The sequence below is a fragment of the Fusarium musae genome, chromosome 6 (assembly GCF_019915245.1).
Source record: "Fusarium musae strain F31 chromosome 6, whole genome shotgun sequence".
Taxonomy (NCBI): domain Eukaryota; kingdom Fungi; phylum Ascomycota; class Sordariomycetes; order Hypocreales; family Nectriaceae; genus Fusarium; species Fusarium musae.
In genome coordinates this window covers 3130800-3148158 of record NC_058392.1, presented here as the reverse complement: position 1 = coordinate 3148158, position 17359 = coordinate 3130800, and the positions used below count along the sequence as shown (strand labels likewise).

The 17359-nt window shown below is 50.1% G+C and overlaps 5 protein-coding genes across 5 annotated transcripts; 3 read left to right on the top strand and 2 right to left on the bottom strand.

Annotated features, from left to right (window-relative positions):
- Positions 1–1868: 1868 nt before the first annotated feature.
- On the bottom strand, positions 1869–7002 carry J7337_008839 (uncharacterized protein; the record flags this gene model as incomplete). The annotated part of the gene is made up of 2 exons (XM_044826446.1): positions 1869–6682; positions 6768–7002. 2 exons carry the CDS (start codon positions 7000–7002, stop codon positions 1869–1871), a joined length of 5049 nt encoding a protein of 1682 aa, XP_044679363.1.
- Positions 7003–7355: 353 nt separating this feature from the next.
- SLU7 (mRNA splicing protein) lies at positions 7356–8759 on the top strand (the record flags this gene model as incomplete). The annotated part of the gene is made up of 1 exon (XM_044826445.1): positions 7356–8759. One exon carries the CDS (start codon positions 7356–7358, stop codon positions 8757–8759), a length of 1404 nt encoding a protein of 467 aa, XP_044679362.1.
- A 320-nt stretch (positions 8760–9079) lies between these two features.
- RPS9 (40S ribosomal protein S9) lies at positions 9080–9799 on the bottom strand (the record flags this gene model as incomplete). The annotated part of the gene is made up of 3 exons (XM_044826444.1): positions 9080–9491; positions 9557–9655; positions 9735–9799. The coding sequence occupies 3 exons, from the start codon at positions 9797–9799 to the stop codon at positions 9080–9082; spliced, it is 576 nt and encodes a 191-aa protein (XP_044679361.1).
- A 390-nt stretch (positions 9800–10189) lies between these two features.
- J7337_008836 (uncharacterized protein) lies at positions 10190–10865 on the top strand (the record flags this gene model as incomplete). Its single annotated transcript, XM_044826443.1, has 3 exons — positions 10190–10225; positions 10303–10418; positions 10535–10865. The coding sequence occupies 3 exons, from the start codon at positions 10190–10192 to the stop codon at positions 10863–10865; spliced, it is 483 nt and encodes a 160-aa protein (XP_044679360.1).
- A 1663-nt stretch (positions 10866–12528) lies between these two features.
- On the top strand, positions 12529–16119 carry J7337_008835 (uncharacterized protein; the record flags this gene model as incomplete). The annotated part of the gene is made up of 5 exons (XM_044826442.1): positions 12529–12563; positions 12620–12760; positions 12814–13301; positions 13361–15774; positions 16033–16119. The coding sequence occupies 5 exons, from the start codon at positions 12529–12531 to the stop codon at positions 16117–16119; spliced, it is 3165 nt and encodes a 1054-aa protein (XP_044679359.1).
- Between the last annotated feature and the right edge of the window lie 1240 nt (positions 16120–17359).

Below are 17359 nucleotides of genomic sequence, written 5' to 3'. Positions count from 1 at the left end.
ATTGGCCACTTGATCTACATGATTGGCAGTCATCAGACACCAGACCACACGGAACGCATCCAGTCTTCCACTGCAAGGGCAACCTCCACTGCGGTTCGGCCCCTTCAACGTTCTAGCTTGGAGCTGGCTGATATCTAGAAGCTTTTGATTGGGTCTTGGGGACAATCTTTGACATCTCGCCAGCCCTCACCCACCCAGGCACACTCGCGTCTCTACAACTCAAATCAATAGCTCTCAGCTACTAAGGTCTAGACGTTACACCTGTGGCAAATCGATGTTTCTTTTTACTTGCCTTTTGCTCCATCTCAACAGGTAGGTATGTATGCGTTTGATTAGGCACTGGCAGCTAAATCATGTCTGGGCCAATGCTAACCAGAAACACCGTACTCCGTACACGACCCCAAAAATGACTTGTTCCTTTCTCCACATTGGAGCCGAGCTTACGGATACTGTACATTGTACAACGCATCATTCAGTACGGAGCATAGGCACACCTTACACCGCGCAATCTATCTCGAGGAGTCATACAAAGGAGACGGGTGAGAGGTGAGGTTTGCTGGCAACGCATTGCAGCCCAGCCAAGCCCTAGTCTCGTCTCATCCAGGTCAGCCCCTCCCCGTCTCCTTTTTTCACATTTTGCTCCGGTGATTTTGTGTATCAGAGTCAGCGATGCCATGTGGCTGGCTGTCTTTGGGCTCTGGGAATGTGGAGGCGCTGCGCAAACCAACCCATCCAAAGCAAGGTTGAGTGAGCTGGCCAAGTTGGTCCCTGATCTAGATCGTTAAGCTTTGCTCTCGATCTCGGTCTGCTTCACATGTCAGTGATTGTCTGACCCGTATCTGTACCTGAGATCTATTTGTGGATTAGAGCACAGATTAATGTTGGGGAGCTCTATCCGTAGCTGTTCTAGACATGTGATTCCTTCGCCTTGGCTGGGGAGGCTAGGGGCTAAAGAGGGAGAGGCTCTGATGCATACCATTCGCGCTAGATGCTACAGATAACAGCAAGACGATCAGCGGCCGCTATCGTGAACTATTCGGTCCCTTACTGTTGACAGGGGTCTCTCTCGAAGCCCTTCGAACTGGGCTTCCTAACCAGCAGCAGCTAATAGTTCCGGAAGGCCCGGGTTAGATCTCAACAAGGGGTTATATGACGATATAGGCACATGTTATTTATCGTATCTGCATGATTCACTTCCATCGAGTCAGTTTTTGGCATCTTCGTATCTATGAATAAACTGTCTGAGACGAGAAGCGCCCGTTGTTTTTTGTCTAAGAATGGGACTGACCAAAAATCTTCAATCGGCCCCTCCAGGTTCGGACGAATCACAGGTGGGGCCGCGATGCGGTAAACCGCTCCGCCGGAATCACGGCTCCAGGGCCGCGATATCCAATAAGTAACATGTTGAACTGATTCCAACATCTACGGTCGAAATGCTCCGATATTCAAACGAAGCAGAAGTGACTGTCGGGTTATATAGAATGTGAATTGAACCAGCGCAGCTTTACAAATATAGTCTAGATATTGAACTGCGATTGTTTATTAGATGAGAATCTCAATAGACATACACGAGCATTCTTCAACAGGCAACATTGAATAAGCCTCTCCCACTACACTAACCACTGTACTGTACTGAGGAACAGATTTTGGTCACACTTTGACACAGGAGAAACGAGTTTCACGACGAATTGCTGTCAATATCGTGTATAAAAGTAAAACTAACTGAACCTGCAGGGTAGTTAACGGTATACCAATGATCTTCATGCATCATCCAACTCAACCCTATCATCCAAACGCCTTGCAATGCATGTACAAAACCACAATACCACCTCATCATTAACACATAATCACTTACAAATCCTCCATTATCACCACTCCAATGACAGTTTCTCCACACTGTCCACCAACGACTGTATTACAGGTTGACTTGTAGTGCGCTGTCCCTTCGTCTTGCTTGCCTGCCTCATGCGTGTCCAAAACACAGGACAATCCTTGCTATCACACTGAACGTCCTCAATAGGTCCGAGGCCAGAACAGCTGCGACAGAGTGAGAGTACTTCCTGAAGACGACGCTCCTCGGTTGTGAGCCGTGTCTGGAGTGTAAGAAGAGATGAGGGAACGTTCTTGCGACAGGATGGACAAAGAGCATTATCTTCCTGAGAGAACTTGAGCCCACAAACGAGGCAATTTGTGGATCTCATGTATGATTCGAGGGTCGTCTTCTTCTTTCCGAGCGTAGTTGCATGGTAAATACGCTGCACCTTGGGCATCTCGTCGTACCACTGGCGTACGTTTGCACCCACAAGGTTGAAGATACGCTCCAGAGGAGGAATCAAATTCTTCGAGATATAGTATTCGGCATCGAGCTGCCAGTGAGGGTTACTCAAAAGTTCCTCAGGCGCAACGCATCGGTCAATGAGCCGCGCTCCTGGAGCACCAGTGATAACGACGTATGGAACTCTCTCACCATATTGCGGTTCTGCGCGAGCATCCTGAAGCATACGCTTGGTGCTGATAAGAGCTCCTGCAGGTGCTGTACCTTTGTCCGAGTATGTGCCCAGGCGCACTTCTTTGGCAAAGCAAAAGTCTTGCACCGAAACATTGTTGCGCATGATCTTCTGACATTGCTTTTGGAAGTAATCCTTGACCTGAGTGAGATCTGCAGTCTCAAACAGTAGACGAAGGGCTTTTTCCTCGATCTTCTGCTCTGCGGGTGTACCGTCACGACGGACGGTCTCTATTCCCTTGGCATCGAAATCGGGCTTCACCTGGTCTTTGCTCTCGTATTTGTAACCGACATAACGTTTCTTGGCGAGCAGAACACAGGGATGATACACTTTCTCAAATTTGAGTTTGATGGGTCGAGGGTTCATTTCGGTAATTGCCTTGGAAATCTCATTACCAATATCGAAAGCCTCATCTTTTGTTCGGCCCTTCAAATAGATGAAGAGACTGTCAGTATCGCCATAGACGACTTCAGCGCCCCATTTCTCAACAGAGTGGATATAAGCAATCGCTCGTTCGAGAGTTTCTCTGCCGGTTTGTACAATGCTGTCTGCAATCTCGGAGCATGGCATACGCCCAGAGAATGACGCTGAAGTGTAACCATAAGTGACGTTGGCGAGTAGTTTGAGAGCAAGCTGTCTATTGTTGAGAAGCTGCTGCAAGGTTTTATCATCCTTGTCTTGCTTCATGCCACTCTTCACCATGACTCGAGTTTCCAGTATCTCAGTCAGCATCTTAGCTAGAAGTGACTTGCGGATTTCCGCCTTTGCATACATCATACCATTCGGAGCAATGTTGATGTAGTCCTCCAGAAGGGCAAGGAGACCTTTCTGGCGTTTGTACTCAGTAAACCCCATCTTGTTTATACCCCTCCAGTCGGTGACTCGTCCCAAGAAGGTTGAATAGCAGTAGTTGTAAGCGATCATGACACTCGGGTATAAACTCTGGAAGTCAAGAACCAGAAGAGGACTATTATAGAAAGCGCTTTGTGGCTCCATGACAAGTGGTAAACACTCCAGAGCATTCTGACCACCGACCTGCTTGCGATTCGGTGAAACAAGTAGGAAGTTCTCTGGTTTGGCAATTCTGAACATGATCGACTCTACCTTGAACTGTGATCCTCGCGAGAAAACTGAGAAGAAGTCCACGCCCAGAAGTCGCGCCTGCTCGCTGGTCCTCGAAATCAGTTCGTTGGCGTCCAGAATCTCAAGATCGATCTTTGTACGGTTTTGGTAGTATCTCAACATCCTGTTGAGCTCCCTATGCTTGCCGCCCTTATACCAAGTTGTTAAAGACTGCCAAGAGTAATGGGGTATTCTTCGATGGAGTAGGTGCCAGACTACGTTCTCCATGGTGTATTGAAGAAGATTGAGCTCTCCTCGCATTGCCCTCCAGACGTTCACCATATGTCGGCCGGTAACCCGAATAGTGGATGTGGTATTGAAACCCCAACGGTCATTCTCTTTGCCAAACCTGCCGTGTGACTCGGTCTTCATACGAGAAAACTCATCACAAAGGTTGTAATCATACTTCAGTCGTGCTCTCTCGATCAAGTAACCCCAGGAACTACCATGCACTTCGTAACCGGTAAGGATATCGGGATCATGATTTCTTACGATTTCGACCATTCGAACCATAAGATCCAGTTCCGAGTTCTCTTCGATGACCTCGGCATTCGTCTGTCGTTGGACACGCTGAGTAAACTCGGCGTCATTTGACAACAGTAGAATACCTATTTGGACACCAGCTGAATCTTGACTACCGGAAGCAGTTCCATCAGACTTGATCGCCCAGAACACGCACTGGACTTCATCTTCCTCAGGATTCGGCACAAACTTCCCTCTGGTGTTTACGTGAACCTCCAAGCTCATCGTGCTCATGTATTGCACCTCATGCTGGACACTGGTTGATTTCTTGCCTGGGGTGTACTTGAATCCGTGCTTGTTCTTCGGTGTGGGCCCATCGATCTGAGATTGATATTGCCTGGGAGTAGATGGTATCATAGACCTGTCCGTTGAATTTGCTCTGCGTTGCTTTTCTGCCCACCACTCCTCGACTTCTTCATACGTGGGCGGGGGATTTGCAAGCTCCCAGCTCCTCAACGAGCATTTCTTCCTCTGTCGCTCATACCTAAGTTCTACAGCAATCTTGTCAAAGGTCTCAAATCTGAGCCCGTAGCTGGCTGGAGCTGTCCCTGTTGGGTCAAATTCAGGCAGAAAAGGCAGTGTGTTGCCCTCCAGTCGAAACTCTTTCCCGGCATATTCTCGCATCCGTCCAGGGACATCCTTTTCCTTACTGTAATAAGCATCTTGATAGATCACATCAGGAATCCCGTATTCTTTCAAAGAGGAAGCCACAGCTGCCGCAGAAGGGGGTAGAGAAGAAACCAAGTGCACTTGCGGGCTGGCGAATCGACTCATGGCTCTCTGGATTTTCGATTCATGACTTTCGTCGTCTCCTCGTTCTCCAGATGATTTCATGGAAGATGACAGAGTCATTTGAGACAACTCTGCTTCAGCAGGGAGAAAACTACTGGGATTAAACGAAACATGCTTAGTGTGACGACCATCATCGGTCTGCTGAGAAGCAGACTTCTGGCTCATCTGACTGAGACGAAGCTTGGTGTTCGGATCATTCTGATCTTTGACAGTAGGAAAATTTAGCTTTTGGTTGAAGCCGGAAGCACCTTTCAGTATAGAACCGGCGTTTTTGTTAAGTGATGAAGGACCTTTGAGAATGGAAGCCCCTCTGAAGGGGGAGGTGAGAATCTTGTTGGCGTCCGTTGAAGGAGCGTGAACCAAGTCCATTTCATCTTCGTCCATCATCGACGGTTGATTGAGTCTTGTCCTCTTGTTCGACGCCTGAGAAGATGCAAGATCATCCAGGGGTCGCTTCAGCTGGGTCAAGCTGGACAAGGTGATAGTCGGTGTTTTCTCCGTCCGTCCGATAAACCCTTCGTTCTCTGCATAATCAAGCAACTCTTGGTTTACTGGGAGGTCAGGAAGTTCGCCAGTCACCAGACCACTTTGACAAACCCCAAGGGCCGACTTCCAGAATGTCTTTTTATCAAATTTGTCGGGACTAATGTTGAGAGCCGCCGCTAGCTCAAGATCTTCTTCCGGTAGTTGGTTTGTTGGCCCCCTAGAAACTTTTGCGGCTGCCTTCTCTATTGCCACGAGCGCCGCAATGGCATCTTCGTCGGAATCTTCAGGATAAAAGTCATTGTGTGCCTCTCCAGCCTGACGTACTTTCCCCTCATCGACAACAATACTGCTTCGTAAATCTTGTTCCATCTCCACACCTAAGGGCAATCCTAAAGCTGGTGCAAGTTTCGATGGGAAGAGGTCTTCAACTGACTCCAAAGTAGTATTGACATGCTCTTCGTATGGATGCGGCTTTGCAAACTTCTCAAAAGTAAGCTCTTCCGAGTCGCCACTGAGTTTCTCTTCAGAGATGAGCTTTCGGATCTCAGTCCTGAATTCTTCCTCATGAAGCCAGCCTTGCGGTTGAGAGTCGCGAGCGTTGGCTGACATCGATACAAGGACTTCTGGTGGAAATGGACTGCTCCCCTCAGTCGGATCTTGCATCTTTCGTTTGCATCTCTTCGTCTCATCTTTCCACAGTCCAGCCATACTGTAGACCAGCTTCATGTCTGCAGGGAGGGGATTGGTTCTTTCCGTAAAGTCATGATGAAGAGGCCTTTCCTTGACCTTGTGTCGGTTTATAATATCCTGTACACATATATCCACTTCTATCGAGCAGTGGCTACTTCGAGGGAGCGTGGTTTCGTCGGTAATGTGATTCATAGAGATTGATCGACTGTGCCATTTGTGGGATGAATTCGACACCTGTTCGTATTCTGGGACCGGAGATCGAAACCGAGTAACGGATGCATCCAGATAATCGCACCCATACAAGTTGAAGTCTGTCATGAATTGAAGAAGGTACTGAAGATGTGCTTCGTATGGCTGAAACTTGTTCTTCATAATCACGCCTTGCTGAAGAAGATCCGCCAATCTCGTCATGACAATGGGATTGAACATGTAAATCTTCAGGAAGAAGCGATATCCCACGTGAAAGCCATAGAAGGGGACACCCTTGACAAGCGTGATCCTTGCCACGAACCTCGCACTGTCACCTTTCTGATCTCGTCGATAGCTGACTGCTAACGCATGATCTATGGATAGATGAAATCGATATATATAAGCACCGACTAGAGTTTTTAGTACTGATAGATATTTACTGGAGTATACACAACGAACCTTCATCAGGACTTAAGCCACCTTCATATTCCACGTACAAGTACGGGAATGCGCCGTGGATATGAGCGCATACTTTTTGTCCCGTCTCAGTAGATCCAAACACGCGAACAACAGGGACTCTGGGTCCTTTGGATATCTGAGAGGGGCGAATGTCGTTACGAAGCTGGGGGTCATATCGCGAGGGTGTTGCTTGATAGTGATCGATACAATTTAGTCTGACCCGGAATAAGTCCATATTCTCTGAATTTGGGATCCATCAGGGGCTTGAGGCTGTTTATTAAGAACAAAAGAGCCAAGCGTAGCTCAAAAAGTGTTCTCAACAAGCTCAATTCATTCTGAAGGTCTTTGTGTAACCTCGACTGCTTATGAGACGCGTTTTGCCATGGCTACCAGCCTCTTACAGACACGCGCGATCACGTGCTGATAAGACTGCTTATCTAAACAACTTTCCGCTTCGCGGCTCAGTGATCTGCGACGGAGGCATCACCCATTTTTGGCTTCTGAACATTTGGCTCTGATTTTTTTTTTTTATCTCGCCGTGTGAAAGTCGCACATTTCAATAGACGGCAAAGCTGCACATTACTCGTCATGCCTACTGCCCCCGCAAAACCACCGCCCCCAAATACCGGCCCTGGAGGCGCTGGTGCCGCTCTGAAGGAAGAGAACATCTACATTCCATCTTTCATCAGTAAACGCCCGTTTTATGCCGGTGAAGAGGGCGATGAGAATGACTACCTCCAGCATCAGCGTCGCGAAGAGAAGAACGACAAGTCACAATGGTACGATCGAGGTAGAAAGGCCGGCCCAGCGGCTACCAAGTATCGCAAAGGTGCTTGCGAAAACTGCGGCGCCATGACACACAAGAAGAAAGACTGCCTGAGTCGACCACGAGCCAAAGGGGCAAAATGGACAGGCAAGGATATCCAAGCCGATGAGGTGATTCAAGATGTCAACATGGGATGGGACGCTAAGCGCGACCGTTGGAATGGATATGATGCAAAGGAGTATCGCAGTGTGGTCGATGAGTTCAACCAGATGGAGGAGCTACGCAAGCAGGCCACCAAGGACGGAAATGCCGATGAAGAGACAGAAGAAGGCGACAAGTACGCGGAGGAGAATGATATGAGCAAACATCAGAGCACAGCAACACGACAACTGCGAATACGAGAGGACACTGCCAAGTATCTCTTGAACCTCGATCTAGAATCTGCCAAGTACGATCCGAAAACACGGTCACTGGTCGATGCAGGTGCAACGGCAGACAAGGCGGCAGATGCGTTCGCGGAAGAGGGTTTCATGCGATCCTCAGGCGATGCTGGCGCATTCGAGAATGCTCAGCGATATGCTTGGGAGGCTCAAGAAAAGTCTGGTAACACTAGCCAGCATCTGCAAGCAAACCCCACAGCAGGAGAGTTCTATCGAAAGAAGGAGCTGGAGGAGGCAGAGGCAAAACGTGCGGAACGAGAGAAGCTACTGCTCGAGAAGTATGGTGGAGATCAGAAGGCTATGCCAGCTGCTTTGCGCAACATGGCCATCACCGAATCCGAGACGTTTGTTGAGTACGATGAGACTGGTTTGATCAAGGGTGCGCCCAAGAAGGCGGCCAAATCCAAGTACGCTGAAGATGTTCTCATCAACAATCATAATTCAGTATGGGGAAGCTGGTGGTCCAATTTCAAATGGGGCTACGCTTGCTGTCATTCGTTCATCAAAAACAGCTACTGTACTGGTGACGAAGGAAAATTAGCATGGGAGGCGGCTGAGCGTCAACGAACTGGAGCGAACCTGGTCAATGACGATGAAGAGGAGACAGAAAAACCTTCAGAGGAGGAGGCAGAGAAGAACAAAGAGGAAGAGCAGCCGCGCAAACGGACGAGAGAAGAAATGATGAATGGTGTGACAGAAGAGGAAATGGATGAGTATAGGAGGAAACGGACGGTGACGAACGACCCAATGGCAAAGCTGCTGGGCAAGGATGAACTTTTATCATAGCGATGCATTACTATACATTTTACAATGCTGTTACGTACCATGAGCATCAAATACACGGCGACAGCTACATTGACATTGAAACTTTCACAGCAAATCAAGATTATGGGTGGATGTCGTGATTGGATTCATGTTTCATGAGATTCATGTACACAGGTGGAGAGACACCGGGAAAATTTTGTTTGTCGTTATCCGGTGAAATCATTCCATTTTTATCCTCTGGCCAACGCCGCAAGCTATGAAGAGAATCCCCTTCCCATGAGTGGTATTCCATCACCAAGTGCCCTAGACAGGGGGAATCGTTTTTGCATTTTTGGTTGCATTTACTCCTCGTCCTCCTCGTCCTCACCACCCTCACCGCCAGCAGCAGCGGCGGCCTTCTTTCTGCGGACACGGCCGGGACGGCCACCGCCGAAGGGCGAGGTCAGAGCGAAGTCGATGTGCTTCTGGGAGTCGAGACGGACGATGAAAGAGGGAACGTTGACGATCTGCTTTCCGACTCGGATGTGACGCTGGCGGATCAGAACACGGGCGTGGTGGATAGACTTGGCAAGACCGAGCTTCCAGACACAGGTCTGGAGACGGCGCTCAAGGAAATCCTCGATCTTAAGAGCCAGGACGTAATCGAGCTTCATGCGGGACTCGTCAAGGACACCGACACGGACGAGACGTCGAATGAGGGCATTGCCTTCGAAGAGACGCTTGGGGTCCTTCTCGTCGAGGGTAAGAAGCTGACTGTACAATTGGTTAGAAACCTCTTCCTCTCCAGCGCACACAAAAAAGTGCTGAGGTTCACATACCGGGCAGCACGACGGATCTTGGACAGAGTCAGACCGACTCGCCAGACCTCACGCTTGTTGCGCAGGCCATACTCGCCAACGAGCTTCAACTCGGAGTCACTATTGTTATTCGGTCAGTCTTCATTCACATACGACTTAAACAGAGACAAGCTCATGTTCAGTGGCCGGTGATACTGACAGTCGGGCAGACTCGAAGGGTCGGCGGGGGACACGAGAGGTCTTGGAGTGGGCGCGGGGAGGCATCCTGAAGACTTTGTTAATTGATATCCTCTTGCGATGCACTCGTGGCGGCGGTGATATACTCACTTGACTTGCTCCTTGGGTGTTCTGCGGGAGTTGAACTTTCTCACAAGACACGAATCGTAGCAAAATGTGCGGACAGATTTTGGCGGAGCCCGGCCACGTCACGTGCGATAGTTGAGAACCCTAAAATTTTGGAAGGTGCAACCCAGCGAACCCACAATCGCCCTTGCCCTACCTGGAAAACTTTCGGAAAATCAGAGGACCCGCTCCCACAAGGCCGCCTTCGAGAGACGAGAAATCCACAACACCAAAGCGAAGGACTTCACCATCTCTTTCGCCAACCACGACTACTAACCCCAACCCGACCGGTACCGGCATATCACATTCGAGATGGGTCACTCCTACGGAAAGAGAGCGGGCACCCGCGTATGTTCAACCACCGATTCCTGCGAGAATGAAAATTCGACGACGTCGGCATGAGACTGACGATGTGAAATTTTTAGTATGCCTTCAGCCGGGACTTCCGCAAGAAGGGTATGATTGCCCTGAACACCTATCTCCGACAGTACCGCGTTGGCGATATCGTCGACATCAAGGCGAACGGTGCCGTCCAGAAGGGGTAAGCAGAGCTCCCTTTGCCATCATGCGACAATACACGCGAACTTGCGAGACTTGGACGCTTTGTTGGAGGAATTCTTGTGGGCATTGGAACAGGAGGGCTAACAGCGGTCACAGCATGCCCTTCAAGGTGTACCACGGCAAGACTGGTGTCATCTACAACGTCACCAAGTCTGCTGTCGGTGTCATCATCTACAAGCAGGTGAAGCACCGATACATCGAGAAGCGAATCAACGTCCGAATCGAGCACATCCAGCAGTCCCGATCTCGTGAGGACTTCCTCAAGCGAGTCAAGGCCAACGCCGAGGCCAAGAAGGAGGCCAAGGCCAACGGTACCGTCGTCCAGGTCAAGCGTCAGCCCGCTGGACCCCGTGAGGCTCACACACTGTCGCTCGCCGACAACCCTCCTCAGACCGTCACCCCTCTCCCCTACGAGACTACGATCTAAAAGAAAAGATATTGCGGGGTTGGTGGTGCTGGCTTCTATTTACCTGGGGTATTGCGTCCGGATGGGAAACTCTGCATGGCAAGGGCTTGCATTTTGATGTCCATAGGCAATGAGACCAAAAAAAAGACATCGTTTGAAGCATGCCGCTGTCTGTATTTGAAGATACCTTTAGTGAATTGTGCCTGGTCCATATTATGGGCATGGCGTCTGATTGACGTATGAATGAACTGGCGTTTCTCACCCATTCACTCCATGTGAATAACCGATGTTTTTTTGTTTTAAAAAAAAATGTTGAGGTGCACAATGGATGCAAATACAGATTCTGTTCCATTACTCCATTGACAAGTGTCACATCACGGCTCATCAGGTCAGGTTACCTTGTAATGCGTGTCCTCGTCACCCTGTATCTACAATGAGTACAGTTTTGCGATGTTCATCCTGTCGTCCACGGAGACGCCCAATATGATTCAAGGCTTATCATTCTTAAGCATCACTATATTTTCCCCGATCCGCCTACCCTGTACCTTTATGTGATTCTCAGTATTTTCATGTTTTTCAAGTGTCCACCAGCCATGACTTATACGAGCAAAGGTCTGTGCCGGGCATTTCGTTCTAGGCGTCACGTCCAAGTTCCGCTCGAAGCTTCTGTCAATTGAGGCCGTCAGAAGGAGATTTTCTGTCACTAGTGTTTATTTCCATGTCAAGAATTAAGAATGAACTGGTCGTCAGACAACAATATAGGTACTTATGATAGGACACTCAAGAAGCCGTCATGAGCTGTTGTTACATTCCCAAGAACGTTCATTTCGTATGCCAAGGATCATAAATACATTATAAAGTCTTTCATAACAGTACTTAGACAGAGTTGATATCGTAAGCTGCAAGTGTGTTCCATCAGACTCATGAGACTCCGAGCTAGTATGTCCTAACAAGTAGGTAAGGTATTTCGTGGTAAAATTTAATGGACTTTATAGGATATGCTCATGAATTATTCAAACTACCTGAGGTATCATCAGAAGTTAACTCTAAAATCTAGAGGCTTCGTACGCAGTCACTGGATACAATATTTATTCAGCCAAGCTCTCGAGCTACAGATCTAGTGGAACAATACAATGCAAAACTAGCATATGCTGCAAACTTTCATTCTCAACCCATGCTATGAAATCTGGTCTTGAATCTCTCAAAGTGTGCACCTCCAAGTGGGATACCTAATTTGGCCACCAATTCCAGGCTCGGGCACTGAATCTTCAACAGCCGTGCCCCACACAACAGGCGATACGTACTCCGTATGACGCTCCTCTCTTGGCTCTTGCGGCCCAGCCACTGAAGCTACTACGACATCCATCGAATCGCAGAGACGAGCCACGCCCAAGAGTCGCCCAAGATTTGTCACGGCTGACGACGACCGCGAATACTCGATATACAGTCGCATCCTCACAAACCTCAGTCCCTTGATCTCTCTAATCATCGTTTCATTTCCTACTGTTTACTCTCTGCCTAATCTCCTAAGCTTGCGCGGCGCCGGCTTCACTGGGAAATTGTCTCGTGATTTCCAGGGGCTACTATAGCATCGCCAAAGACCTGAGCAACTTTCCTTGCGCAAACATCTTTACCCATTATCTAATAATAGCGTCGCGTAGCTTGCCCGCCACCAATTGCAAACATGGCTGCTGCTGTGCGCGGCACCGAGCATACCAAGTCAGCGACACCCTCACGTTTCATGACCGCCAAGCTAACCCCATCTTCGTGCGCAGAACCGACCAAGAGCTCGCTATTAACATCAAGAAGGCTACGAACGTCGAGGAGATCTCCCCAAAGCGAAAGCATGTCCGAGCATGTATCGTCTATACATGGGACCACCGGTCCTCCGCCGCCTTCTGGTCCGGCATCAAGGTGTACGTCTCATACGTCCTCATCATGACAACCCACGCTGATCGACCATCAACAGCCAACCTATCCTAGCCGACGAAGTTCAGACGTTCAAGGCCCTGATCACGATCCACAAGGTACTCCAAGAAGGCCACCCCAGTGCTCTCAAGGAGGCAATGGCAAACCGCGCATGGATCGATAGCCTGAACCGCGGAATGGGCGGAGGAGGAGAAGGCATGCGCGGTTATGCACCTCTGATCCGCGAATACGTTTATTACCTACTTGCAAAGCTCTCCTTCCACCATCAGCACCCCGAGTTCAACGGAACATTCGAGTATGAGGAGTACCTGAGCCTGAAGGCGATCAACGACCCCAACGAAGGCTACGAGACCATCAGCGATCTGATGGTCCTGCAAGACAAGATCGAGCAGTTCCAAAAGCTGATCTTCTCGCACTTCCGAAATGTTGGAAACAACGAGTGCCGAATTGCCGCCCTCGTGCCCCTCGTTCAGGAGAGCTACGGAATTTACAAGTTCATCACCAGCATGCTGCGCGCAATGCATTCAAGTCAGTGATTCACTCCCCCACCCCCCTCTTTAGGATCCTTAGGGTTAACATCAACAAAGCAACCGGAGATGACGAGGCCCTTGAACCCCTCCGTGAACGCTACAACGCGCAGCATTATCGCTTAGTTAAGTTCTACTACGAATGCTCAAACCTGCGTTACCTTACCAGTCTCATCACTATCCCCAAGCTTCCTCAAGATCCTCCCAACCTCTTGGCGGAAGATGACGATGCACCTGCACTGCCCGCGCGACCAAAGCAGGAGATTGAGCGAAAGCCGTCTCCTCCGCCTGAGCCCAAGAACGACGCCCCTGATGAGATGAATGAATTCTGGAAGAGCGAGTTGGATCGTCAGAACCGGGAGTACGAAGAGCAGCAGCGAATCCTTGAGCAGCAGCAACAACAAGCTCTCATGGCCCAGCAGCAGGCCCAGCTTCAGGCTCAGCGTGAGTTCGAGCAGCAGCAACAGCAATTGATGGAACAGCAACAGCGAGAGCAGGAGGCGCTCATGGCGCAACAAGCGCAATGGCAAACTCAGGGACGACTGGCCGAGCTGGAGCGTGAAAACCTGAATGCGCGCGCTCAGTATGAGCGAGATCAACTGATGCTCCAACAATACGACCAGCGAGTCAAGGCTCTCGAGGGTGAGCTGTCGCATATTCAGAACAGTCTCGGCCAGCAAATGAACAGCAAGGATGACCAGATTCGGGCACTTCAGGAGCAGGTCAACACATGGAGGACGAAATATGAGGCACTGGCCAAGCTCTACTCTCAGTTGAGACACGAGCATCTCGATCTCCTTCAGAAGTTCAAGGCCGTTCAACTCAAGGCGGCGAGCGCCCAGGAGGCTATCGATCGCCGTGAGAAGCTCGAGCGTGAAATCAAGACCAAGAACCTCGAGTTGGCCGACATGATCCGTGAGCGTGACCGCGCCCTTCACGACAAGGACCGCGCGACTGGCAGCAGCAAGGACGAGGTTGAGAAACTCAAGCGCGAACTTCGCCTGGCCCAAGACAAGGCCGATAACCTCGAGCGTAGCAAGGGCAACGAGCTTTCGACAATGCTTGCCAAGTATAACCGTGAGATGGCGGATCTCGAGGAGGCACTGCGCAACAAGACACGGCAGCTGGAGGATGCCCAGATGAACCTCCGCGACGGCAGCTCTGACCTTGAGCAGCTTCTCCGCGATAAGGAGGAGGAGCTCGAGGTGTACAAGGCTGGCATGGATCAGACTCTGATTGAGCTCAACGAGCTCAAGATGAACCAAGGTGACACCGACCATGCTTTGGATGGCCAGATCGATGCCCTCATCATGTCCAACCTTGACAAGATCAACGACATTATCGACTCTGTTCTCCAGGCTGGTGTTGCTCGTGTGGATGATGCGCTCTACGAGTTGGATTCCAGCATGCAGGCTGGTAACCAGAATGCGTCTCCGTCTTATGTACTGTCACAGATCGAGAAGGCCTCAGCTAGTGCTATGGAATTTGCTACGTCATTCAACAACTTCATCGCAGATGGACCAAACGCGACACATGCCGACCTTATCAAGGCCATCAACGTTTTCTCTGGTGCCATTGCCGATGTCTGCAGCAACACCAAGGGTCTTACCCGTCTAGCTACGGATGATAAGAAGACCGATTCTCTCATGAACGGAACTCGCCAGCCCGCTATTTCAGCTGTACAGTTCCTCCGAGGTCTTCAGAGCTTCCGACTTGAGGGCATGGATCCCTTGCAGAAGACAGACGTGGTCATCAACAGCAACAACGATGTCCAGATGAACTTGCAGAAGCTCAACAAGCTTGTTGAGTCGTTTGCTCCTGGCTTTGGCAAGCTCGCCAACAAGAAGGGAGACTTGGGAGACCTCGTCGACCAGGAGCTCAGCAAAGCTGCAGATGCAATTGCGGCAGCAGCAGCACGACTGGCCAAGCTCAAGAACAAGCCTCGTGACGGCTACTCAACCTATGAGCTCAAGGTGAACGACTCGATCCTGGATGCGGCGACGGCGATCACCAACGCCATTACGCAACTGATTCAGGCGGCGACAGTGACACAGCAGGAGATCGTGCAGGCAGGTCGTGGGTCGACGTCACGAACAGCGTTCTACAAGAAGAATAACCGATGGACTGAGGGACTGATCTCTGCCGCCAAGGCTGTGGCGTCGTCGACTAACACACTGATCGAGACAGCAGATGGAGTCATCTCTGGGCGTAACAGTCCAGAACAGCTCATCGTGGCCTCGAACGATGTTGCGGCGTCGACTGCCCAGCTTGTGGCTGCCAGCAGAGTTAAGGCAGGGTTCATGTCCAAGAGCCAAGAAAAGCTTGAGCAGGCCAGCAAGGCTGTGGGTGCGGCATGTCGAGCGCTGGTGCGCCAGGTGCAGAGCTTGATCAAGGAGCGTAGCCAAGAGGAGGACCAGGTGGACTACTCGAAGCTTGGAGCGCACGAGTTCAAGGTGCGAGAGATGGAACAGCAAGTAAGTCTAACAGCCTCCCCCGTCATGTGTTTGGCAACCCTTTCCTTTTCCCTTGGCCGTCTCCCTCTCATGTCCTGTTCCCCTGTCTTGGTGGCATCACACATCACATCACGACTATGTACCATGACACATCGATACCCCTCACAGGTCCAGTTCATTCCCGGGCCAGTGCGTTCGTAACGGTTACTATATCCGGCAAAGTTTATTTTAGCCCCCTCGTGTGAGATGATGGACTGACAAGCCACCAACAATCAACAGGTCGAGATCCTCCAATTGGAGAATGCCTTGGCGTCGGCTCGACATCGTTTGGGCGAGATGCGGAAGATCTCGTACCAAGAAGAGTAAGGGCGCAGATTTGGGCCTGCTGAAGGCATTCGCGGCTTCAGCCTCAATTATCGATACCCGACCAATGACGGTTCAGGAGTGAGACTGCACAACCAAAGGAGGCACACACACACACACCAAGCCCAGAGCCCCCCCTTTGGATAGTAAGGTATTAGAGTTGATGGGGATGGCTTGCACTTGCGTAGCCTTGGTCGATTTTCGTATGGCACGCGGAGGAGTAGAAAGTCTGGGCATTTGAGCATGGACGATTAGACTCCCATTTCTTACATTTTACTTCGCGACGCGAGCAAAGACGCGAGATATATACTAACTTAGGCGGACTACCCGTAACCGTCACCGGTCCGTACAGTGCCGGAGGATTTCCTGAAGAACGAAAGTCGTGGTCTTGGTCCCCTGTCGATGGGAACCATGTTTTAGTTTAGTCCACCTTAGTGTCTTGTCTTGTCTCGTCTCGTCTGTTGGGCCGGCGATGCGGATAGTGTTTCTTGTGTTACTAGTTAGAAACAGGCGTAGCTTAGCGAAATATGTTCACTTTCCGAATTCCTGGATCTGTAAGACATGTGTTGAGAATTGTTTTGTGTTTCCTGTGCTGCTGGAGCTGGAGCTGAGTGCGGGGAGTCGGATGGTGATGCGATTGACTAGGCTCAGACAGACAGACAGACAGACAGACAGACAGACAGACAGACAGACAGACAGACAGACAGACAGACAGACAGACAGACAGACAGACAGACAGACAGACAGACAGACAGACAGACAGACAGACAGACAGACAGACAGACAGACAGACAGACAGACAGACAGACAGACAGACAGACAGACAGACAGACAGACAGACAGACAGACAGACAGACAGACAGACAGGCTGGGTGAGAGGTGAGAGTCGACACACTCAGTCACTGGCGACAACGCAGTGGTAGGTAGGTATGCGCATACCTTGTGCAAACTGCGTCAACGATGTTACGCAAACAGTTGTATCCTGGTCATGTCTGAGCCCGTCGAGTGAATGTGAAACTGTCAATCGGATACTGTACTGAGGAGCTGGGCCCTTGTTAGCTGAGATATCCTTGGGAGTAAGGAAACATCAGACCTTGATATGGGATATCAAAAACGAACTCGGTAAAATGTATTCTAAACCTGATAAAGATGCCCCAAGCTTATCCAAAGTTACTCCAAGTCTCTTCATCATTTAGGATAGATGCCCTCTAAGTTTTGTGTTCTTCCCTAGAGTACTGGCGAT